Source organism: Bos mutus, chromosome 6 (assembly GCF_027580195.1).
Source record: "Bos mutus isolate GX-2022 chromosome 6, NWIPB_WYAK_1.1, whole genome shotgun sequence".
NCBI lineage: Eukaryota > Metazoa > Chordata > Mammalia > Artiodactyla > Bovidae > Bos > Bos mutus.
The window spans coordinates 68,280,755-68,307,948 of NC_091622.1; the positions used below are offsets into that span (position 1 = coordinate 68,280,755).

Consider the following 27,194-nt stretch of genomic DNA (forward strand, 5'->3'; position numbering starts at 1 on the left):
GAGAACACCAGAGAACTCCTGAATCCAGGGAACATTAATCAATAGGAGCTCATCAAACGCTTCCATACCTGCACTGAAACCAAGAACCACCCAAGGGCCAACAAGTTCCAGACCAAGACATACCATGCAAATTCTCCAGCAACACAGGAACATAGCCATGAGCTTCAACATACAGGCTGCCCAAAGTCACACCAAACCCACTGACATCTCAAAACTCATTACTGGATACTTCATTGCACTCCAGAGAGAAGAAATCCAGTTCCACCCACCAGAACACCGACACAAGCTTCCCTAACCAGGAAACCTTGACAAGCCACTCGTCCAACCCCACCCACAGCGAGGAACCTCCACAATAAAGAGGAACCACAAACTGCCAGAATACAGAAAGGCCACCACAAACACAGAAATATAAACAAGATGAAAAGGCAGAGAAGTACCCAGCAGGTAAAGGAACAGGATAAATGCCCACCAAACCAAAAAAAAGAGGAAGAGATAGGGAATCTACCTGATAAAGAATTCCAAATAATGATAGTGAAAATGATCCAAAACCTTGAAAACAAATTGGAGTTACAGATAAATAGCCTGGAGACAAGGATCAAAAAGATGCAAGAAAGAACTTCCCTGGTGGCTCAGACGGTAAAGCGTCTGCCTACAATGTGGGAGATCTGGGTTCAATCCCTGGGTCGGGAAGATCTCCTGGAGAAGGGAATGGCAACCCACTCCAGTATTCTTGCCTCACCCCCCAAAAAGCAGCTCAAAGAAATATTTTGGGCTTCCCTGATAGCTCAGTTGGTAAAGAATCCACCTGCAATGCAGGAGACCCCAGTTGGATTCCTGGGTCGGGAAGATCCCCTGGAGAAGGGAAAGGCTACCCACTTCAGTATTCTGGCCTAGAGAATTCCATGGACAGTCCATGAGGTCGCAAAGAGTGGGACATGACTGAGCCACTTTCACTTTCAAACCAACAATTTGCCCCATAATAATCATAGAGATAATAACCATAGAATAAATTAAAAAGAGTCAATATATAATGAGTAATGTAATAAATGAGATCAAAAACATTCTGGAGGGAACCAACAGTAGAATAACGGAGGCAAAATACAGGATAAGTGAGGTAGAAGATAGAATGGTAGAAATAAATGAAACAGAGAGGAAAAAAGAAAAAAGAATTAAAAGAAATGAGGACAACCTCAGAGACCTCTGGGACAATGTTAAATGCCCCAACATTTGAATCATAGGAGTCCCAGAAGAAGAAGACAAAAAGAAAGACCATGAGAAAATACTTGAGGAGGTAATAGTTGAAAACCTCCATAAAATGAGGAAGGAAATAATCACCCAAGTCCAAGAAACCCAGAGAGTCCAAAACAGGATAAACTCAAGGTGAAACACCCCAAGACACATATTAATCAAATTAACAAGGATCAAACACAAAGAACAAATATTAAAAGCAGCAAGGGAAAAACAACAAATAACACACAAGGGGATTCCCATAAGGATAACAGCTGATCTTTCAATAGAAACTCTTCAGGCCAGAAGGGAATGGCAGGACATACTTAAAGTGATGAAAGATAATAACCTACAGCCCAGATTACTATACCCAGCAAGGATCTCATTCAAATATGAAGGAGAAATCAAAAGCTTTACAGACAAGCAAAAGCAGAGAGAATTCAGCCCCACCAAACCAGCTCTCCAAAAAATGCTAAAGGATCTTCTCTAGACAGGAAACACAGAAAGGGTGTATAAATTCGAACCCAAAACAATAAAATAAATGGCAACGGGATCAAACTTATCAATAATTACCTTAAATGTAAATGGATTGAATGCCCCAATCAAAAGACAAAAACTGGCTGAATGGATACAAAAACAAGACCCCTATATATGTTGTTTACAAGAGACCCACCTTGAAACAAGGGACACATACAGACTGAAAGTGAAGGGCTGGGAAAAGATATTCCATGCAAATACAGACCAAAAGAAAGCAGGAGTAGCAATACTCATATCAGATAAAATAGACTTTAAAACAAAGACTGTGAAAAGAGATAAAGATGGACACTACATAATGATCAAAGGATCAATCCAAGAAGAAGATATAACAATTATAAATATATATGCACCCAACATAGGAACACCACAATATGTAAGATAAATGGTAACAAGTATGAAAGGGGAAATTAACAATAACACAATAATAGTGGGAGACTTTAATACCCCACTCACACCTATGGATATATCAACTAAATAGAAAATTAACAAGGAAACACAAACTTTAAATGATACAATAGACCAATTAGACCTAATCGATACCTATAGGACATTTCACCCCCAAACAATGAATTTCATCTTTTTCTCAAGCGCACACGGAACCTTCCCCAGGAGAGACCACATCCTGGGCCATAAATCTAGCCTTGGTAAATTCAAAAAAATTGAAATCATTCCAAGCATCTTTTCTGACCACAATGCAGTGAGATTAGATCTCAGTTACAGGAGAAAAACTATTAAAAATTCCAACATATGGAGGATGAACAACACGCTGCTGAATAACCAACAAATCACAGAAGAAATCAAAAAAGAAATCAAAATATGCATAGAAATGAATGAAAATGAAAACACAACAACCCCAAATCTATGGGACGCTGTAAAAGCAGTCAGTGCTAAGGGTAAGGTTTATAGCAATACAGGATTACTTCAAGAAACAAGAAAAAAGTCAAATAACCTAACTCTACACCTAAAGCAACTAGAAAAGGAAGAAATGAAGAACCCCAGGGTTAGTAGAAGGAAAGAAATCTTAAAAATTAGGGCAGAAATAAATGCAAAAGAAACAAAAGAGACCATAGCAAAAATCAACAAAGCCAAAAGCTGGTTCTTTGACAAGACAAATAAAATTGACAAACCATTAGCCAGACTCATCAAGAAACAAAGGGAGAAAAATCAAATCAACAAAATTAGAAGTGAAAATGGAGAGATCACAACAGACAACACAGAAATACAAAGGATCATAAGAAACTATTATTAGCAACTATATGCAAATAAAACGGACAACTTGGAAGAAATGGACAAATTCTTAGAAAAGTAAAACTTTCCAAAACTGAACCAGGAAGAAATAGAAAATCTTAACAGACCCATCACAAGCATGGAAATTGAAAGTGTAATCAAAAATCTTCCAACAAACAAAAGCCCAGGACCAGACAGCTTCACAGTTGAATTCTACCAAAAATTTAGAGAAGAGATAACACCTATCCTATTCAAACTCTTCCAGAAAATTGCAGAGGAAGGTAAACTTCCAAACTTATTCTATGAGGCCACCATCACCCTAATACCAAAACCTGACAAAGATGTCACAAAAAAAGAAAACTACAGGTCAATATCACTGATGAACATAGATGCAAAAATCCTTAACAAAATTCTAGCAAACAGAATCCAACAACATATTAAAAAGATCATACATCATGACCAAGTGGGCTTTATCCCAGGGATGCAAGGATTCTTCAATATCCGCAAATCAATCAATGTAATACATCACAGTAACAAATTGAAAAATAAAAACCATATGATTATCTCAATAGATGCAGAGAAAGCCTTTGACAAAATTCAACATCCATTTATGATAAAAAAAAACCCTCCAGAAAGCAGGAATAGAAGGAACATACCTCAACATAATAAAGCTATATATGACAAACCCTCAGCAAACATTATCCTCAATGGTGAAAAACTGAAAGCATTTCCCCTAAAGTCAAGAACAAGACAAGGGTGCCCAGTTTCACCACTATTATTCAACATAGTTTTGGAAGTTTTGACCACAGCAATCAGAGCAGAAAAAGAAATAAAAGGAATCCATATTGGAAAAGAAAAGGTAAAACTCTCACTGTTTGCAGATGACATGATCCTTTACATAGAAAACCCTAAAGACTCCACCAAAAAATTACTAGAACTAATCAATGAATATAGTAAAGTTGCAGGATATAAAATTAACACACAGAAATCCCTTGCATTCCTATACACTAACAGTGAGAAAACAGAAAAAGAAATTAAGGAAACAATTCCATTCACCATTGCAACAAAAGGAAAAAAATACTTAGGAATATATCTACCTAAAGAAACAAAAGACCTATATATAGAAAACTATAAAACACTGGGGAAAGAAATCAAAGAGGACACAAATAGATGGAGAAATATACCGTGTTCATGGATCAGAAGAATCAATATAGTGAAAATGAGTATACCACCCAAAGCAATCTACAGATTCAACGCAATCCCTATCAAGCTACCAACGGTATTTTTCAGAGAACTAGAACAAATAACTTCACAATTTGTATGGAAATACAAAAAAACCTTCAATAGCCAAAGCAATCTTGAGAAAGAAGAATGGAACTGGAGGAATCAACCTGCCTGACTTCAGGCTCTACTACAGAGCCACAGTCATCAAGACAATATGGTACTGGCACAAAGAGAAATATAGATCAGAGGAACAAAACAGAAAGCCCAGAGATAAATCCACGTACCTATGGACACCTTATCTTTGACAAAGGAGGCAAGAATATACAATGGGATTAAAGACAATCTCTTTAACAAGTGGTGCTGGGAAAACTGGTCAACTACTTGTAAAAGAATGAAACTGGAACACTTTCTAACACCATACACAAAAATAAACTCAAAATGGATTAAAGATCTAAATGTAAGACCAGAAACTATTAAACTCCTAGAGGAAAACAGGCAAAACACTCTCCAACATAAACCACAGCAGGATCCTCTATGACCCACCTCCAAGAATATTGGAAATAAGAGCAAAAATAAACAAATGGCACCTAATTGAAATTAAAAGCTTCTGCACAACAAAGGAAACTATAAGCAAGGTGAAAAGACAGCCTTCAGAATGGGAGAAAATAATAGCAAACGAAGCAATGGACAAAGAATTAATCTCAAAAATATTCAAGCAACTCCTGCAGCTCAATTCCAGAAAAATAAGCGACCTAATCAAAAAATGGGCCAAAGAACTAAATAGACATTTCTCCAAAGAAGACATACAGATGACTAACAAACACATGAAAAGATGCTCAACATCACTCATTATCAGAGAAATGCAAATCAAAACCACAATGAGGTACCATTTCAAGCCAGTCAGAATGGCTGCTATCCAAAAGTCTACAAGCGATAAATGCTGGAGAGGGTGTGGAGAAAAGGGAACCCTCTTACACTGTTGGTGGGAATGTAAACTAGTACAGCCACTATGGAGAACAGTGTGGAGATTTCTTAAAAAACTGGAAACAGAACTGCCATACGACCCAGCAATCCCACTGCTGGGCATACACACCAAGGAAACCAGAAATGAAAGAGACACGTGTACCCCAATGTTCATCACAACACTCTTTATAATAGCCAGGACATGGAAGCAACCTAGATGTCCATCAGCAGATGAATGGATAAGAAAGCTGTGGTACATATACACAATGGAATATTACTCAGCCATTAAAAAGAATTCATTTGAATCAGTTCTAATGAGGTGGATGAAACTGGAGATTATACAGAGTGAAATAAGCCAGAAAGAAAAACACCAATACAGTATACTAACACATATATATGGAATTTAGAAAGATAGTAATGATAACCCTGTATGCGAGACAGCAAAAGAGACAAAGATGTATAGAACAGTCTTTTGGACTCTGTGGGAGAGGGCGAGGGCGCGATGATATGGGAGAATGGCATTGAAAGATGTAAATTACCACATGTGAAACGAATCGCCAGTCCAGGTTTGATGCATGATACAGGGTGCTCGGGGCTGGTGCACTGGGATGACCCAGAGGGATGGATTGGGAGGGAGGTGGGAGGGGGGTTCAGGATGGGTAACACGTGTACACCTGTGGTATATTCAAGTCAATGTATGACAAAACCAATGCAATACTGTAAAGTAAAATAAATAAATAAACAGGAAAAAAAGAAAGCAAGCAAGCTGTGGTACATATCTACAATGGAATATTACTCAGCCATTAAAAAGAATACATTTAAATCAGTTCTAATGAGGTGGATGAAACTGGAGCCTATTATACAGAGCGAAGTAAGCCAGAAAGAAAAACACCAATACAGTATACTAATGCATATACATGGAATTTAGAAAGATGGTAATGATAACCCTGTATGCGAGACAGCAAAAGAGACACAGATGTATAGAACAGTCTTTTGGACTCTGTGGGAGAGGGCAAGGGTGGGATGATTTGGGAGAATGTCATTGAAACATGTAAATTATCATATGCGAAACAAATCGCCAGTCCAGGTTTGATGCATGATACAGGCTGCTCGGGGCTGGTGCACTGGGATGACCCAGAGGGATGGTATGGGGAGGCAGGTGGGAGGGGGGTTCAGGATGGGGAACACATGTACACCCATGGCAGATTCATGTCAATGTATGGCAAAACCAACACAATGTTGTAAAGTAAAAAAAAAAAATCTCAAGCTAAGGAGGTCTCTCGATAATTTCATGTTATGATGCACATTTAAAAAATAGCGGCAAAAGAAAAAGAAAAACAAAACAAACAACAACGAAAAATGGTGCCACGTAGAAAGGAGCTGGGGTACACTGACACGGCTGCTCTGCCGGCAGCTCCAGGCTCTGCCTGGAAGTTGAGGGGATCTGCACACACCTGTAACCCATCTTCCATGGCATATAAGCTAGGAAGCTTTGTTCTAGAATCTACAGCAGTGGTTCACTCGGCTGCTCATCAGAATCACCAGGGGAGCTTTCAAAACAATCTCAATCCCCCATCACTCTGCCCCAAGCCAAGTTACATGAGAATGTCTCCAAGAACCAGAGGCACCATTGTTCTTAAAACTCCCTAGGTGGTTCCAATATGCTCCGTGGGCTGAGAGCCACTGTCCCCAGCGCTTTGCAAATATGAACATGTTATGGGAATCACCTGGAAATCTTGTCCAAGTGCAGGCACTGACTCGTGCACTCATTGTTGAAGGAGACCAGAGATTAACTAATGACCCAGGTAATGTCAACGGTACTAGCTCGCAGACCCCTATTTGAGTAGCAAAGATCTAGGGCAGCAGTTCTCAAACTCTGGCGGTATCAAAACCATCTGGAAAATTAAGGAATAGTAGATGCCCAGGCTAACAGAAGTTAAATATCACCTAGGCCTCCATTTTTACCAACTTCTCCAGATGATTCTGATATGCACCAAAGTTTGAGAACTACTGACTCAAGTGTTAAAGAAAGTTGAAAAAAAGAAATCCACAAGAAAGGTGTGTCAGATATTAGCAAATACCATATATGAGAAATAGCCAAAACTAAGACACAAGCCAGATAAAACAGAGAAACTGACAGATAAGCATATGGCAATAGATTTGTGATAGAGTTCCATATAAACTTGGCACAGAGAAGTTTCCAAAATGAAAAGACATTTTTTTAAAAGGAAGAGTAATTTTAAAATAGAGCTTTGGGAGAACTAAAAAACGCTGACCGCCCTGGCCCTGGGAGAATGGGCATTTTTAATGAGAGGAAGACAGAGGAAGAGGAGAGTGGTGTCAGAGCATCGAGCCCTTTGAAGAGAAAGGTACATTTCTGTGCAGGAGCCACAGGGAGGGACTAAGGCCCTGAAGTGAAAGACAAAAAATACCCAAAAGGACAAGGGGGTAAGATAAACACATATTTTAAGTTTTTGCCTGAGGCTATCCCTGAACTTTTCAAAAGAAAAAGAAATTTCTCAGTATCCTCCTATGATGCAGATGGCTCACTCTGCCTGCCTAAGACACGGTGCTGTGATGTGAAATATTAGAAGTATAGCTCAGCTACAATATGGCTTTAATGGCTTCTCTAAACCTGTTTCCCAAATTAACCACTATTTATATCATCATTTCTCTGGGATAAAAGTTCACTGAAAACACGTTGTAATTGATCACCTAAAGCCCTTCTGGAAGAAGGTGGCTTTAAATCCTACAATTTTAGCTTGATTTTTAACTTTTCTCAATATCAAAATAAATGGTAAGGATATCACACCAGAAAAGATATGCAGGCATGATGTTAAAGAAGACAACTCATAATTCTAGTTTGAAAAACAAATCCTCAAGAATGCAAACCACATTAAGCCATAAAAGGGGCCAAAAAAGATCATAATCATTCCTTCTCTTTTGTCTCAAATAGAAAAAGTTAACGGAAAAGCTGGCATCATTTATTCCCTGAACTCTCTCCTGCACTTTGTTCCTCTGGGAGAGGCTGGAAAGCTGCCACCCCCACCCCAGAACTCTCAGTGGTTGAACAGCAACACCTGGCAGGCTTCTCTCTGTTGGGGAGGTGAGCTCTTAGGCACCGATGAAGGCAGGTCCAGGTAAGTCAGCCAACGTCTATTTTCAGGATGATGTACTAAGGGGGAGGGGCAGGCCCTTCAGGAATATCAGCCTGAACAATCAGATGAGAATTTGATGTTGTTTAAAATGTATTGTGAGGCTATTCTGTACCCATCCCGGCTTTAAGACCTCCAAATGTCTCCAGCCTGCCTTCATCAGGTATGCACTGCCAATGTATGTATTTCCTCCAGAAAAAAAAAGTGAGGGGACTTAGTTCTGGGTTACATTTGTCTGTAACGAGGCTCCCCAATGGTTGAAATTCTTAGCTGGTCTCAAAGCTATAGCCACTGCCATCTGCCCTCCTGAACAGCCCAGGAATTTCTTAGAAGGGAGGGGAAGCAGCCAGCCTCCCAGCTCCTCTTCTCCAAGAAGAATGGGCAGGTAATACCCTTTCTTGTGCTCCCTCACATATGACCAGCTCTGGCATAACTTTATAGCTTTTTCGCCTCCTTGTGATCACAAAACCCTAAGGAAATCAAAACTGGCTTCTTTTCACAGGAATATTAAGAGCCCATGCCAAAAACAGAACCAATCAGAAGAAACAAAAAAAGCTATCTTGGCCTGAAAAATGCTTTGCAAACAGAGACCATAAATGTGTCCTGGACACCTGGACCCAAGGCATCTGGAGACAAACGATGAAATGCCAGACCAGCAGGAGGTGCTGAGGTAACTTGGTGGGGACAGGGGAAGGCTCAGCCTCCTGGGAATCAGAGAGTAACCAGCCCCCAGCTCACACAATACATGACACCCAGACGAACTGGGACGTTCTGCCAGGTTGGAATTGGTGCCTCTACCATGAAAAATGACTTTCTAACAGTCGACGGCCACAGCAAGTCCCTTTAATCTAAAGAGTTCTGAGTAACCTGAACTCCTGATAGAACAATTCTGTCACACAATGCCCACTGATAAAGATCAACAGGGCTTGGAAGAGAAAGACAAATACCATATGGTATCACTTATGTGTGGGACCTTGAACTTATCTATGAAACAGACTCACAGACATAGAGAATAACAGCCTTGTGGTTGCTGGCGGGGTGTGGGCAGGGGGTGGAGGATTGGGAGTGTGGGGTTAGCAGATGCAAACCATTAAATATAGGATAGATGAACAAGTTCCTACTATACAGCACAGGGAACTATATTCAATATCCTGTGACAAACCAAAAAAGAATGCATATATAACTGAATCACCCCGAGGTACAGCAGAGAGTAACACCACACTGTAAATCACCTATCCTTAAATAGAATAAACTTTTTTAAAATAAATAAATAAAAACCCAACAATGCCCTGAGCTGATGAGGCATTCTAAGCAATGGGAAGGGCCACCCAGACCACCTGGCCTGCCCGGGCACCCCCACTACCAGCCACTCTCTAGACATGTTTAATGTCCTTCAAAGCACCAATTCCTGTCCGTGGATTCCCACCAGACTATAAGCGCCACGAGATACATACCTGACGCTAGCCCTTGACCTCCGGTGTATAGAAGAGTGGGGCTAATTATAAGTTAAAAGGAGGAGAAAGAAGTGAGGACAGGACAGTGAATTGTGTCTCCAGAGTATTAAAATAGCAGAGACATCACTTTGCCAACTAAGGTCCGTATAGTCAAAGCTATGGTTTTTCCAGTAGCCATATACGGTAAGAGTTGGACCATAAAGAAGGCTGAGTGCCGAAGAATTGATGCTTTCAGCATCAATTGTGGTGTTGGGAAGATGCTTGAGAGTCCTTTGGACAACAAGGAGATCAAACCAGTCAATCGTAAAGGAAATCAACCATGGATATTCATTGGAAGGTCTGATGCTGAAGCTCTAATACTCTGGCCACCTGATGGAAAGAGTCGACTCACTGGAAAAGACCCTGATGCTGGCAAAGATTGAGGGCAGGAGAAGTGGGCAACAGAGGATGAGATGATTATGCAGCATCACTGACTTCAGGACATAATTTGAACAAACTATGAGAGAGAGCTGAAGGACAGGGAAGCGAGGCATGCTGCAGTCTATGGGGTCACAAAGAATCAGATACAACTTAGCAACTGAACAACAACAAATCAATTCTGAGCACGTTTTCAACTACAAGTCAAAACACAATATCTGCAGGAACCCTGGGCGTGTGTTACTCTTACACTCAGGGAACCTTACCTCCCCTCAACTCTAATTAGGAGAAAGCCTTCTTCCATGAATGAGCTGTACACAATGCTGCGAGATAGAGGAAAAGGCAATGCCGTCATCGGTTCTCAGTTCAAAAGTGCATAATTTTTAAAATCAAAGACTAGATTAGCTTAGAAAAAGAAAGGAATGGTAGGCATCCGTAGCATTTTTCAACTTAATTGTGTGACTGTGATTGGGTATATCTGTGTGTGTGGAGAGGCAGATGAGGGCCCAAAGCACACATCTGTATTAAAGATTAAAACCTTATTTTTAAACTTAATGACTAATGACTTCCACTTGATCCCCTCACTCCTCAGCAGGACTCTTCTCTAGACAACATATACTTATTTCTAATCTCTCTAGGGAAAGAAGAAATAAAAAATAATAGGATTACATTGGTTTAACAGAAAGGAAGATTATCTCCTGAAGAAATACAGGAAATTTTCCCCCATGACTTATTAGCCTCATCAAAAACTCAGACCATAGTCAGAATTCATGAGGTTACCTTAGACAGTGGGTAATAGATGTGTTCTGCTCCACATCAACAGAAAGGTCAAGAAAATCTTCATCTTTGCTGCTAACCTGAAGCAAAAAAAGGAAAAAGTATTAGGTATAAAATATATAACAGACAAGCAGGTATAATTTTGAATACTTACAGGGAACCAAAACCCGTAACTACAGTTAAAGGCAGGTGTGACTTTGTATATTCACTGGCAACCGGTTAACCTTGAAAACAATCCCAAGCAAGAGAAAACTCTAAATTCTTAGAAAACTCTAAAGCGTACCTATATCCCAGCTTTGACTCAGGCTTTTCACAATTATAACTCAACCAGATTTCTCTTCCTGTCCTTTCATCTCCCCCACTGTTTCAAAGCAAGAAGTATCAGACAGGTATCCTTACAGCTCAGCCTGGCAGAATGGTTAACAATGGAAACAGAAAAATGACAAGAGCCTTATAAACCTATTGCTCAGATGACTGCCCTCCATTAAGCTGTCTGCACTTCCTGCCAGTGCCCTGAAATCACTCCCTTCCTCTGGTGCCTCGTCATTCAAACTGTATGTGGGGCCAGGGAGCTGAAAGTGCTATGGGCCAGAGGGTCACCCTACCTGCACACACAGCTGTCCTCTGGCCCAGCAAGTGCCATCCTGCAGAATGCCCATTGCTGTCTGGGGTACCACCCAGACCTGGAGCTTGGGCTTGGGCTGCTTTGCTTGCTAAGTCACTTCAGTCATGTCCGACTCCTTGTGATCCCATGGACTATAACCTGCCAGGCTCCTCTGTCCATGGGATTTTCCAGGCAAGAATACTGGAGTGGGTTGCCATGCCTTCCTCCAGAGGATCTTTCCGACCCAGGGACTGAACCCACATCTCTTATGTCTCCTGTGCTGGCCGAGTTGATCATCAGTCCCGACTATTTCTCAGCCTGCACAGCTAACACCACACCACTTCTGGGTCTGTACTTAACGAAGCTCACCAGCTAGTCTAGCATTTCACCATCTTGGAGTAGGAGGGACAAACTAGCCCAGCAGCAACTTTAAGATGCCCAGTCACCTAGCAGCAAACAAAAATAATACGCCTATAAATGTGACAACTATCCTAGGAGCCAGTACTCCAACATTCAGAGATGTGGACACAATCCTTCATGCTTTTATTAGCACACCGAAGAATGGGTACTGGCAGTTGCCCAGCTCCATGTCCTGTCTCTGCTACTTACAGTGGATGACTTTAGCCACTCTGTACCTCAGTTCCCTCATCTGTAAAGTGGGAGAAGAGTAGCTATTTCATAAAGTTGTTATGAGAATGAAATAAACTAATACATGTAAAGTGCTTTAAGAAGTCAGTACTCGACAAATCCAGGAGGGGCAAAATATTTTAAATGGTCTAAAATGGTCAAATAGTAGGGAATGGGTTACTATGTTGTGGGCATAATATTACATGAAATACGGGACTCCTCTCCTGCACTTCCGCCACCACCATGAGAAAGGTAACCCAGGCTGGCCCCGTGACTGCTCCCCTGAAGAAGATGAGAGCCCACAGAGGAGAGTGTTCTCACTAAGGTGTCCTGGCGAAGCCCAGACTAGAGCTCAACCCCCACCAGCCTGTGGATACATGTGTGAGACAGCTGAGATGCAGACCCACAGGTCTGGGTAAGGCCAGCTGGATCAGGCAACTCCCCACCAACCCAAGGCTGCAGAATTATAGTGAAAATAAATCAGAGTTGATTTAAGCCTCAGAGTTTTGGGGAAGTCTGTAGCAAAGCAACAAATAACCAACAGAACTACTTAACATGACAGGCATTCCTCCTTTCATTGCACCTGGCAGACAGTGTGTTTTTTCTAATTTGAAGATTTGTGGCAACTATGTGTCAGGCAAGTCTATTCGGTAACATTTGCTCACTTCATGTCTCTGTGTCACATTTTGGTAATTTTTGCAACATTAAAAAATTTTTCATTATTATGTCTTATGGTGATCTGTAATCAGTGATCTTTGATGTTACTTCTATGGCTTACTGAAGGTTCAAATGATGATTATCACTTTTTAGATTTAAGTATTTTTTAATTAAAGTATTATACATTTTTTAAATGCAATGCTATTGTACACTTAAAAGACCACAATATAGTGTAAAAATAACGTTCACATGCACTGGAAAACCAAAAAATTTGTGTGACTTGCCTCTTTGTAATATTCACTTTATTGCAGTGGTCTGATACCAAACTCGCAATACCTCCAAGGTATGTCTGTATATACTTTTTATTTTTATTCATTTATTGTCAGTTTCCCCCTTACTAAAATGAAAGTTTGAAAGACTGGCTTCAGTAATGACTAAGATCCTGTCTTCCAGCACTCCTCCAGAAAACTATAAACTCAGATAAACCAACGGAGAAGAAACAAAGACAGGCAGATGGGCGGTTCACATTTGGGAGGAGGAAGAGTTGCAAAGGATGAATTCATAGTTTCACAGCCTTTAGCTGGGGATTCATGGGGGGAAAATGCAATCTTTCTGGTTTAGGAGGCAGAAAAACCATCCTGGGAAACCATGTCCACTGAGAACGGAAAAAATCTAAGAAGGTATTCCCAACTCTGTCTGCCCACATCTCTGGCTGACCCCTGAGCCACGCTCACACAGAGTACACTCACAGCAACACGGCTGGAGACAAGAGGGCTGACCCAAGAGTCAAGCTGCTGCCTAAGAAACAGAGTCTGCAGTTTGAGTCCAACCAACACAACTACCTGCTAAAACTTAAGAAACTCATCGAAGAAAAACAGCAGAACCCAGAGACTCTCAAACTTAACATTCTTAGCGTCCTAGATATGATCCAAACTTACAATATGTGAAGAATCAGGAAAATGGAAGATATTCTTAAGTAAAAGGAAATAACTGAGACCAATCCTGGGATGCCCCAGATGTTGGAAGTAACAAACAATGATTCTAAAGAAGCTATTGTAACTATCTTCAATAAAGTGAAATATAATATATTCACAGTGAACCAAAACATAAGACTGCAGAGAAATAGAAACAAACAAAAAAAGAATCAAATGGAAATTCCAGAACTAAAAAATTAATAGAGTCTGATGCTGGGAGGGATTGGGGGCAGGAGGAGAAGGGGACGACAGAGGATGAGATGGCTGGATGGCATCACTGACTCGATGGAAGCGAGTCTGAGTGAACTCCGGGAGTTGGTGATGGACAGGGAGGCCTGGCGTGCTGCGATTCATGGGGTCGCGAAGAGTCAGACACGACTGAGCAACTGAACTGGACTGAACTGGACTTAACAGAGATCTGGAGAGAGATCAGTGGATTTGAAGACAGAACAACAGAAATTATCCAATGAGAAGAATAAAGGAAGAAAAAAGATTGAAATAAAAATTAATACTCATAAACCTGTTAGAAAATATCATAAACTAACGGGAGTCCTGGAAGGGGAGGAAAGAGAATAGGGCAGAAAAACTATTTGACAAATAATGGCTGAATATTCCCTAAATTCAGTGAAAGATATACATTTATAGATTGAAGATACTCAACAAGAATCAAGCAGGATAAATACAAAGAAGGCCAGCCAAGGTCAAACCGCTGAAAGCCAAAGGTGAAAAAGCAAATCTTAAAAACACGTAGAGAGAAATGACACATTACAGGGAGTTCCCTGGTGATCTAATGATTGGAATTCTGGGCTTTCATGACTGTGGCCCCAGTTCAAATCCTGGTTGGGGAACAGAGATCCCACAATAAACAATTTTTTTTTTTTTCCCAAAAAATGACACATTACCAGAGAATGATTTCACTGGAAGCTGGTCTCTCATCAAAAATTCAAGGGCCAGAAGACACTGAACTTGTTTAGTGTGCTAAAGGAAAAACTATCAGAACAGAATTCCTGTATCTGATAAATATATCCTTCAAGAATGAAGACAAGAAAATGAACAGAATTCATTATTAACAGAATTGCACCACAAGAAAGGTTAAAGGAAATTCTTTAAACCAAAAGTTACCAGATGGAAATCCAGATCTCAAGAAAAAATGAAAAGCATCGAAAATGGGAATTGTGATTTTGTCTTGTGGGGGTTATAATATGTGTAAATGTAATACATATAATTACAGCATAAAAGACAAGGAAGGTTGGGGTGGAAGGAATAGGCACCTACACAGTTATGAGTTAACTATGGTTTGTGTGAAATGTAACATTAGTATTGGGAGAAGGCAATGGCACCCCACTCCAGTACTGTTGCCTGGAAAACCCCATGGATGGAGGAGCCTGGTAGGCTGCAGTCCATGGGGTCGCTAAGAGTCAGACACGACTGAGTGACTTCACTTTCACTTTCCATTTTCATGCACTGGAGAAGGAAATGGCAACCCACTCCAGTGTTCTTGCCTGGAGAATCCCATGGACGGAGAAGCCTGGTAGGCTGCCATCCATGGGGTCGCACAGAGTCGGACACGACTGAAAGCGACTGGGCAGCAGGCAGCAACATTAGTATTAGGTTGGTGCAAAAGTAATTGTGGTTTTGCAATGTTGAAATTTGCCATCTGATACTGGAATACGTTTTAAATAAATGTGGTTATGTTATACATCATTTTAAAACACATATCTCACTTTGTTTTTTGCTAATGATTTATTACTTGCTGTTCATTTTATATTTATTTTAGACTATGGAAATGACATTAGACAAAAAGCAAATTCAAGCGATTTTCTTATTTGAGTTCAAAATGGGTCATAAAGCAGCAGAGATTAACTTCCAGCATCAACATGTTTGGTCCAGGAGCAGCTAACGGACGTACAGTGCAGTGGGGGTTCAAGAAGTTTTGCAAAGGAGACGAGAGCCTTGAAGATAAGCAGTGCAGTGATCAGCCATTGGAAGTTGACAACGACAAACTGAGAGACATCATTGAAGCTGATCCTCTTATAATTACAGAAGTTGCCAAAGAACTCAACGTTGATCAATTCTGTGGTTGTTCGGCATTTGAAGCAAATTGGAAAGGTGAATAAGCTTGATAAGTGAATGTTTCATGTGTTAGTCACTCAGTCATACCTGACTCTTTGCGACCCCATGGACTGTAGCCTGCCAGGCTCCTCTGTCCATGGGATTCTCCAGGCAAGAACAGTGGAGTGGGTTGCCATGCCCTCCTCCAGGGGATCTTCCTGACCCATGAATCGAACCTGGGTCTCCTGCACTGCAGCTGATTCTTTATCATCTCAGCCACCAGGGAAGCCCTGAATGCCTCATGAGATGACTGCAAATCAAAAAAAACTGTCGTTTTCAAGTATCATCTTTCCTTATTCTACACAACTACAACGAACTATTTCTTGATTGGATTGTGACACTGGACGAAAAGTGGATTTTATATAATAACTGGCGATGACCAGCTCAGAGGCTGGACTGTGAAGAAGCTCCAAAGCACTTCCCAAAGCCAAACTTGCACCAAAAAAAGGTCATGGTCACTGTTTGGTAGTCTGCTGACTGATCCACTATAGCTTTCTGAATCCCAGTGGAACCACTGTAGTGAGAAGTACGCTTAGCAAATTGGTGAGATGCACCAACAACTGCAGCACCTTGCAGCCAGCACTGGTCAACAGGAAGGGCCCGATTCTTCTCCACGACAACACCTGACTGCACATCGCACAACCAACATGCTAAAAGTTGAACAAACTGGGCTACGAAGGTTTGCCTCACCCGCCACATTCACCTGACTTCTTGCCAATCAACTACTGCGTCTTCAAGCATCTCCACAACGTTTGCAGGGAAAACACGTCCACAACCAGCAGGAGGCAGAAAGTGCTTTCCAAGAGTTCCTCAAAGCCCAAAGCAGGGATTTTATGCTAAAGGAATAAACAAACTTATTTCTCAGTAGCAAAACTGTGTTGATTGTAATGGCTCCTATTTTGATTAATAAAGATATGTTTGAGCCTAATTATAATGATTTAAAATTCACGGTCCAAAACTGCAATTACATTTGCACCAACCTAGTAACTTTAAGTGGACTGTGAAAAGTATACTATACTCTCCAAAGATACACTAAGAGAAAAATGTTAATGGAATTATTAAATATAATACATATATATATACATGCACAAATAATCCAAATAGGGGAAAGAAAAAAAAATCGGAGAAAGAGGAATAGAGCTCAGGAGGAAAAATAGAAAATAATGGAGCATCAAACCCAACCATGTTAATAATTAAACACTTTTTTTCAAGTGAAAGTTTTAAGTTGGACTTTTTTTGAAAAGCAAGACCAGTTATATACTGTCCACAAGAGCTATACTTTAAATATAAAGAAATAGATAAGCTAAAAATAAATGGGTGGAAAAGATATACTATGTAAAGAGTCAAGATGCATATATAGTGGACTATTTAATATAAGAAAATAGATTTTAGACAAAATTATAAGTAAAAAAACTATTTCCTAGTAATTGGGTCAATTTACTAGAAAAACATAATAAAAAATACAGAAGTCCTTCATAGAAGTGTGAAAGTGAAAGTCGCTCAGTCGTGTCCGAGTCTTTGCAATCCCAAGAACTATATACACTCCTTGGAATTCTCCAAGCCAGAATACTGGAGTGGGTAGCCGTTCCCTTCTCCAGGGAATCTCCCCAACTCAGGGATTGAACCCAGGTCTCCCACACTGCAGATTCTTTACCAGCTGAGCCACCAGGGAAGCCTAAGAATTCTGGAGTGAGTATAGCTTATCTCCTCTCCAGGGGATCTTCCTGACCCAGGAATCAAACCGGGGTCTCCTGCATTGCAGGCGGGTTCTTCACCAACTGAGCTACTAGGGAAGCCCTAGTTTTTTGCAGCAAAGTCTCAAAAATATATGAAGCTGGAACACTTCACCAAGAAAAAAAGAATGAACCACATACTATAACGCAGATGAACTACAAAAATGATATGCAAGTAAAAGAAATCAGATACAAAAGACTACATTTGTATGATTCTAATTATATGAAATGCTCAAAAAAGGTAAATATCTGAAGACAGAAGTTGATATAATCCCACAAGATGATGTCACATTCCCATTCTTGATGCTGCTCAATACAAAGGATCTTATTGGTGTGGTGGAAATGTTTTAAAACTGGATTATGGTTATAGTTGAATAATGCAGCAAATCACCAAAAAAATATATATATATTTTTTGCACTGAATGGATAAATTTTATGGTACATAAACTGCACCTCAACAAAGTTGTTTTTAAAAAGTAGAAAAAAATTCATGAAGCAAAAACTGACAGGATTAGAGGGAGAAATAAGACAATCCCACATTATGGTTAGATATTTTAACATTTCTTTCTCAACAAATGACATAAAACCCGGGGGGTGGGGGCGGGCAGGGGAGTTAAGAAAAACACAGACAATCTGAATAACTCTACCAAACATCATGACCTACTGATACTTAGAGAATACTATACCCAACCACTACAAAATACAAATCATTTTTGACTCAATGGTTCTTAATAAGGGAAACTTTGCCTTTCGGGGGATATTTGGCCATGTCTACAGACATCTTTGTTGTCATATCTTTGGGGATGCTACTGGCATCCAGTAGGTAGAAGCTAGGGATGCAGCTAACCATGCTCAGAGCAGTACCCCACAACAAAGAAACATGGAATCCCAACGGTTAATAGTTCTAAGGTTGACACACCTTGTTTTCAAGTACATTTACCAAGACAGACACTGTGTTAGGATCCAAAACATGTTACAGTAAATTTTAAAAGACTGAAATCATAAAGAATATATTCCTTAACCAAAACAAAGTGAAATTGGAAAACATTAAGAAACCTGGGAAAACACCAAGTATTCGAAAATTAAACAACATACTTCTAAGCAATACATGAGTAAAAGGAAAAGAGACACAAGAGAAATTAGAAAATATTCTGAGCTAGTGACAAAGAAAACATCAGGATTTGAGAGACGCAACCAGCACTGATTGCGTGATAAAAGGAAAAAGTATAACTTTAAACATGTACGTTAGTAAATAAAAGAGCAGGGACTGTCTTTTCTGTTTGCTTTAACTGCTATATCTCTAGTACATAACATAATGTCCATTATTTAATAGATTCATATTACTATTCACTAAATAAATGAATACATAACTGAACAAAAGACTGAACAAATGAAAAGATATCTAAATGCCAACAGTGGCATCTGGGTGGCAGAATTATGGATGATTTACTGTTTATACATTCTTGTTCCTGATTTTTAAAAACATAATTCACAGGTAGTATATTTTTTTAATCAGTAAATCTTTTTAAAAACTCAAATGGCCCTTCTTTGAGAGATAATAAAAGGATTCTAGCCAACTGAAATTCACACATAATTTAGATAGTTCTACTAAAGTTCTTGTACTTAAAGGGGGATAAAAACAAAGAAACACTGTCTCCCTTTAGATGCAAATCTTTTCCTCTACTTAATTATTCTAGGGAGAGGGAAGAAAGGTACACATCTAATTAAAGGACTGGAGAAAGTTACTGTAACTTTCTCAATTCCCAGTGCAAACTGTTTCCAGAATTAAGAGTGAGCAAGCACTGCTCAGGTGGGTGAGCCACGCCAGGGACATCAAAACACAGCACTAACTTTCATGGGGATTTTTCTCTCTCCCTCTCCCTGTCTCAGACTGACATAGTCAAAAGCAGTGAGTGATCAAGCAATTTCCCCCCCCTCCCTTTTCTCTCTTCCCAGGAAACTGCCAGAAAATAAAACCATTTTCTTCCCACACAGAAGAATCTCATTCTGGTCTAAGTGAAAACACAGCTTGTCTCCAAGGAAACATATATATCGCTAAGACTCCAATACTCTCAGCAGGTACAGGCTACATCTTATTCTCCTTTCTTCCCTCCTGATTCTGGGCATGGACTTCCTCAGAAACTAATTTTAAAAGAGTGGAAGAGATCCTACTTGCTCTTCTTTTTAATTACAAATTAATAGAACAAATTAATATACAGGGCATACATAAAAAATCAGGAGCTTTGCTAAAATTCCTGAGTAATTAAAATCCTATTCAAATGTGCTTCTAAATTCCCAGCAGCCTTTGCTAGGCTTAGCAGTAAAGGTGACCAGGTGGCAGCTCCATGCTGTTCAGCCAGGAACTGAAAACTGGCTTAGAGGCGATGCCAAGAAGGTGGGCTCAGGAAAAGTGGCAATGACAGCCCATCTGAATCCCAGGAACCCAGCACCATTACTCAGCGACCACGTGCCCATCCCCCACTGCTCCTCTGTACAGGGCTCAGAAGCTCTACTGAATCAATTTTAACCTTGGCAAACAAAGCAAGAAGGAGCCTACAACTGGTACTTAATAAAGCAGCTCTTTAGACAAACTTTTGGCTCTAATAACAGATATAAATGCGTTAAAGCCACTGAGAAGCTATGAAAACCACAAATTTGCAAAGCAAAAACTTGGATTAAACAGAAGGGGGCGAAAATTAACAACAACAACAAAATTAAGCTCCAATTGGTGCAGCAAATCTTGTGACCCAAGCAGAGGACAACCAAGGGAGAGCTGAGGCTAGACTGGAAAATCCCATGCCTCAATTCTAAAGTACCTTGGTCAAGCTCATCTGGAAAATTCAGCAAAGGATGAGCCCCTTAAAATTGTCTCCCCAGTTCTATTGCAGAATGAAAACCGGCTGTTCTCCATAAACCTTTCCCTTGACATTTGCACTGCAATCCCAGGCAACATTTACAAAGGGTGAGACCCAGAAAAAGACAAAAATCATTGTTGTCTGAAAGCATGAAGACTGGCACAAAAGTTTTTTGCACAATTGGAGGAACTACCAGCTGAGGCTGCCCAGACAGCGAGGCTCCCCCAGGGGTCAATTTGCTGCTCCAGATCCAGTGTAGTTTAATCCCACTGTGAGCACTCACTAATGGCCTTGGCAATTCTGCTGGAAGCACTCTGAAAAGGCTGCTTGCCCTGGGCAGAGGACAGTACTCAAATGGGGCCCTGTATTTCTCATCCTGTGAAGGAAAACTTTAACTTAAGGTCTTCTTTTACACTGAATTCTCAACGTTCTACAATAACAACAACGAAAAAGCCTGCAGACTATGTATTTTCTTAGAAAGTAGACGGCTTTCTAACAATCAGAGCTTTCTAAAAATGGAAGGTGTCGCCTGGGAGATTGGGTTCCCTATCGCTGGACAGAATCCAGCAGATGCTGGTGACCAACTGGCTAGGACGTCACTGGAGGGACCTGGGCACAGGGCGAGAAAGGATTAGGTGACTCCTAGGCTCCCAACCAGTTACAGTCGCTAAGAAAATGGAGGTGATTATCCAAGTAACTCCAGAGCGGCGGTGGGGGTGGGGGGGACAACTCTTGCCACAAATCTAATCATTGCTATATAACACAGGAAGCCCAGTCTCGCGCTCTATGATGTAGAAGGGTGGGATGGGAGAGGGAAGGGAGGCTCAAAAAGCAGGGGAAATATATATAATTATGACTGATTCACATTGTTGTAGGGCAGAAACCAATACTGTAAAGCATTATCCTCCATTTAAAAAATAAATTAAAAAAATAAAATTGTGGTGGGGGGAAAAAGATCCAGGTTTTTCAAAGTGCACCATCCTCCACAAAGACACAGTCTCATTGTTTTCTGCAAATGAAGTATAAATGGTTGGAATCCCACTGAAACAAACACTATGGTATGATCCAAAAGTTTTGGAGGAATCTTTGGGCACAGGCTTCTGATCCACAGTAACCTTCCACGAACTAACAGGCTCAGTAACAGGTTCTGCAAATCAGTCGTCTGGGGGTGCAACCTTTGTATTTTTTGGGATCAACTGACCTGTTCTTAGACAAAAAAAGAAATTACAAATGTGACTGAGCCTATCTGAAAATCCATGCAGAGAATCACAAGATAGATTTAGTAACTGTGTTCATTTCAAAGATAACCAAACGGATTAGACAATCTGGGGAAGGTTATCTGGCTAAATGAAGAGATGTGATGACCCACTGTTCTGGTTCTTGTATCATAAGCTCACAGAATACTCTGTTCTCCTTCATAAAATTTTGCAATCATAATTACAAAACTCATTATTTGTTATGTCTATCATTCATGCTCAAACTTCCAGAAAGGCAAAGGTCTCACTGCATCCTCAGTGTCTATATCTTTACTTAGTACATGTGAAAAAGAAAAAAAGGTGTTTATTGAATAAAAGAATACTTGTCTATACAGCCACTATATTACCAAAGTGAAGATATCTAAGAATGGGTATAGATAAGAATGTAGAGAAATGAGAATGCTTATATACCAGGTGGGAATTTGATATTTTCAAATGAGTTTAATGATAAGCACACCTAATGACCTAACAAATTTACTTCTGTGCATATATCCTAAAGAAACTAAATTTATGTATACTAGATTATATGTTAGAATGTTCATTGTTCATAGTTGCCCCAAATTGAAAACAACTAAATATCCATCAGCAATAAAATGGATTCATGAATTGTGATATCTTCAGGCAATAATTAATTTAATAGAGAGCAAATATTAAGAAGTAAATCTCAAATAAATAGCTTGTATCATAAAAATAATAGAGTTGTATAAATACTGACATAGGACAATGAGAATGAATGAACTAAAGCATCATGTAACAACACAAATAAATCTCACAAGGGTTAGTGAGGAAAAAAAAACAGGATGCAAAAGAACACATATTGTATGATTTCATTCATATAGAGATCAAAAACAAGGCTGCTGCTGCTGCTGCTGCTAAGTCGCTTCAGTTGTGTCCAACTCTGTGCGACCCCATAGACAGCAGCCCACCAGGCTTCCCCATCCCTGGGATTCTCCAGGCAAGAACACTGGAGTGGATTGACATTTCCTTCTCCAATGCATGAAAGTGAAACGTGAAAGTGAAGTCGCTCAGTCGTGTCTGACTCTGGTGACTCCATGGACTGCAGCCCACCAGGCTCCTCTGTCCATGGGATTTTCCAGGCAAAAGTACTGGAGTGGTGTGCCACTGCCTTCTCCAAAAACAAGGCAAACTGAACTATATGTTTTAAGGATGCAAAGATAAGTTCTGAGTTCTACCAAAACATTCAAAATGTATACAAACTCTCCCAAAGAAAATATGGACTATGTATGGACCATGTTTGGATCCTGATTTGAATTAACTAGCTGTTTAAAAAAAAAAAAAGACATACTCGGAGAAACTTGAACACTGAGTGAATTATGATCTAAAGGAATCATTTTTAGGTGTGATAATAGTATTGTACTGATGTTTAAAAAAATTTTTTTTTCTTACCTTTTATTATCTTTCAGAGATTTATAGCAAAGTAATGAAGAAATGAGAAATGATGTTACCTGGGACTTCCTTAAAAACAGACCGGTTCAGTGAAGAGGGATATGACAGGAAAGATGATCAAGATGCGTCAGTGTGCTAACAATCACTGACCCCAAGTTATATACATATGGATTTATTACACATTCTACTTCTATATTCCATTGAATTTTAATGGAATATAAAATATAAAGGAACAGAAGGAGAAAGGGAGGGAGGAGAGATCTCTAGATAGATAAATATGTGTAGAAAATGTTTTGGCAGGATATATTTCAAAATGTTAAAATGTTTAAGTGGTTATCTCTGGGCTAACAAGATCACAATTTTTAGAAAATGTTACAAATTTATCATCTCTAGTGGAGATTACTGGTAACTTTTAGTCTCTTTTTGCTTAGCTATGTTTTCTAATTATTTCTACAATGAACATATCAGAACGCTTCAAAACTTGTTTAAAAGGATAGAAGACTGCCAAAAAACAAAAAGCCTCTCACTTAAGTTCACATTTCTTAACCATTTCTGGGTCCTAGACCCCTTGCAGAATCTGATGAAAATCATTCTCTCCCCTAGAAATGCACAATTCTTGAGAATTTTTCATAGTGTTAAACTTTGAGACCCCAAATGAGCCCATACTCTCCATATTGTTAGTAGTTATAATAATAAATAATAAACGCTGACTTTTACTGCATACTTGGTTGGTATGTGCCAAGCATAGTTTTTAAGTGCTTTCGAGAGTTAACTCGTTTAATCCTCCCAGCAACCCTGGGGCTTCCCTGATAGTTCAGTTGGTAAACAATCTGCCTGCAGTGCAGGAGACCCTGGTTCAATTCCAGGGTTGGGACAAGCCCCTGGAAAAGGAAATGGCAACCTACTCTAGTATTCATACCTGGAGAATCCTATGGACAGAGGAGCCTGGTGGGCTACAGTTCATGGGGTCACAAGAGTTGGACACGACTTAGCGACTAAACCACCAACCAGCAACCCTAGGAAATAAGCACTCTCATCACCTCCAACTTACAGATGAGGAGAGTGAGTTCAGAGAGGTTGGATAATTTGCATAAGGTCCCACAGCTCCAAACTTGGCAGCCTACATACAAACTTGGCAGCCTGGCCCTAGAGTTGGGCTTTTATCTACCACATCATGAGGCCACTCATAGAGTTAACTCAAATATACGAAGCCAACGTGACCTCCTGAATCACCCTCTGGAAAACGTCTTCAAATTCAACACTAAGTGCCTACCATGTGCCAGACTCACCCAGGCCCTGCAACAGCGCTGTCAGAGATTCATCCCATTCACCCAGCTAACTGCTGGAGAATCAGAAGTTAGGTCTGTCTTTTGAGTTCAAGTTCACCATAGCACAGCTGATTCCCTTTATGCCGGGGAAATGGTCTGTTCTAAGTCACACATGACTTCCTTGTGGCCCAAATATTTTCAAGATAACTGGCAGAGGTCCAATTCAATAGTTCAATTTTTAGACCCTCAAATTAGCCCATGCTGCATAGTGATCTAAGTTTTTGAGATTTTTCCCTGATCACTCTACTTCCACCGGCTGAGACATCTTAGATAGAGACAAGCTTCCAAAGTTTGCACCTGAGGCTCAAACATATAAACAGAACAGTCTGTATACAAGGAAGACAACTGCTAGGTGCTACGATGCCACACTGCACTCATGCACAAGATAGCTCACGCACAAATATGCACAAGCAAATTACATGAAAACCCTCATGATGCTTACAGTTTCACAGTTCAAGCATCGAGTTTCATTGGTGAGCGTTCCCTGAAAAATCTCATGGACCCAGGTGAGTTCTGGTTTATTATTCTCCGCAGGTTCATTCATGTTGCCATTTTTTAATTTTCCATTTTGTTTCTCCTGTTTCTTCTCTTCCTGCAGGATGTCCGCAATAGTGTTTAGCAAATAATTTAAAAATTCGTGGGCGTCCTGCTGCATGTAGTTATCAAAGAGATCTGGAAAGGAGAGGGTTGTTATTTCAGTCTCTGGCTCTTGAAAAGCAAAGGAAATGCTTAATTTTACAAACCATGTTTCAATTTTTATATCGAAAGAATGGACATGTATGGGATATATTCACCTCTATCTTGCAACTTCAATGGATAAGTTTTTAAAAAAATTTTTGTTCACTTCTACTTTTTACCACTGAGAACTAAATTTTCCCAATCTCCCTCTGTAAAGTCATCATATATATATAAAGCTACAAACACTTGTATTTGCTCTACAAAAAAAGAAAAGAAAAAGAACAGGAAATACTTGACAAGCTCCCTGATAAAATATCAATATTTAATATAATATGACCACCAATGATCAATTATTCAGTTTGTAATCTATCCAGAATGACAGGGTCTCTTCCCAAAGATCATATTAAACTCTGGACCAGCCTAGAAGCAGCTTAAATGAAACACATAAGGGAGATGAGAGATATATACGAGAATGTATCTATCTGATAGCATTCTGAAACCAAATACAGAAGATTCTAGCAGCCCGTTGCTGCTCCCTGCCATAAGGACAAACAATCAAGAGATGAATGCAGCTGTGAAACTTCATTATTAATCATGTTCACAAGGGAGACTTGGGAGGGTTCTGCTTCCTTCTCAGATTATTTTTATTCTGGTCTGTATAAACTACAACAACTTCAAAAGACAGCAATCAAATTAAATGAGACTTTAAAAAACAAACAACTGATTAACTGTGCAAGTCTGTTGAAATACGGCTGAAATCTAGGCTAAACACAAGTTGCCATATCAAATATTTCTATAGTCATAAAATTTACCCATGCAAAACTTCTGGAATAACCTTGTTTCTACCACCACATCTCCCCAAAAAAAACAGATAAAGAGGGAAAAAAAAAAAAGAAGAAAATCAAGTGACAGCAGGACATTTTATTATAGAAAAATATCAATTTGATATCCTTCAACTCTTTTAGACATATAAAAATCAGGTATTATTTTTAAAACAGGAGAGGCTCTAATTAGATAATGTGCATTTAGTTTAATCACTTATGACAAGTTTATAAGACAGTACTGTTTTATTCAATTATTACATCAACCTATTTATTCCAGTCAATGTCCTGCCTTGGGCAATTTTTCCTCTTATAATGATCCTACCCAGAAAAAAGTCCTCGAATGTGGAGCAAATAAAAAGATCATTCCATTTTGGAATGATAAATTACTTTTTTTTTTTTGGCCATGTGGCATGTGGGATCTTAATTCCCTGACCAGAGATGGAACCCACACCCCCTGCACAGGAGATGTGGAGTCTTAACCACTGAACCACTAGGGAAGTCCCAATCAGAATTTTTAAGTATATTTCTTTTTATCCAATTTTGCTTTATATACTGGGTGGAAAAGAAGAAATATCTTTTATTTAAAAACTGATATTTGAGTAGTTGGCCATACTATTTTCCCATTTAAAAAAAAGGGGGGGGATTCATTTTGAGGTTACACAGACCTGTTGATTCTCCTTATCTCAGATCTGAAACACATTCGTCTCCATGCCACTCACCATTTTCTTTTCTCAGCCTCGAAATGAACTTCTTTGGTGGGATCACGCCAACCTTCTTCTTCTGCGTGGCGATGCTGTGGAAAAGGTCTGCCAGGCATGTCAACAAGTTCTCTTTCTTTTTTTGCTGGGCCTTGTACGCCAGCACGTTCTCCCGGAACGGCCGGCAGAAGTACAGGGCCTGAAGAACGGAGTTACAGTAGCATGTGTTTCCGAACTGCCAAAGGACAAGAGGGCCGATTTAAATCAGGGTTCTCGGGATCAGTGAGGAGAGGGAGGGGCCGCCCTTGTGTGAACTGGCCCAGGTCCCCCATGTCATGCGGTGGTAGACCAGTAAGCCATGCAGAACACCAGTGACTATCTGATCACCAGGGAAATGAATGCTGGTATACACAAGCTGGAGAGATCTCTAGGCTATAAAAGTCTCTATAAAATGATAAGG

At 39.9% G+C, this 27,194-nt stretch overlaps 1 protein-coding gene across 2 annotated transcripts in view; it reads right to left on the minus strand.

The window, feature by feature from the left end:
• USP46 (ubiquitin specific peptidase 46) overlaps positions 1–27,194 on the minus strand; it is a 77,273-nt gene that overhangs the window by 18,656 nt on the left and 31,423 nt on the right. For both annotated transcript variants that reach the window (XM_070372392.1, XM_070372391.1), the window contains exons 3-5: positions 26,756–26,969; positions 24,977–25,206; positions 10,985–11,061 (exon numbers count right to left, since the gene is read on the minus strand). In XM_070372392.1, coding sequence (XP_070228493.1) covers positions 10,985–11,061; positions 24,977–25,206; positions 26,756–26,969 — 521 coding nt within the window. The remainder of the gene's footprint in view (positions 1–10,984; positions 11,062–24,976; positions 25,207–26,755; positions 26,970–27,194) is intronic.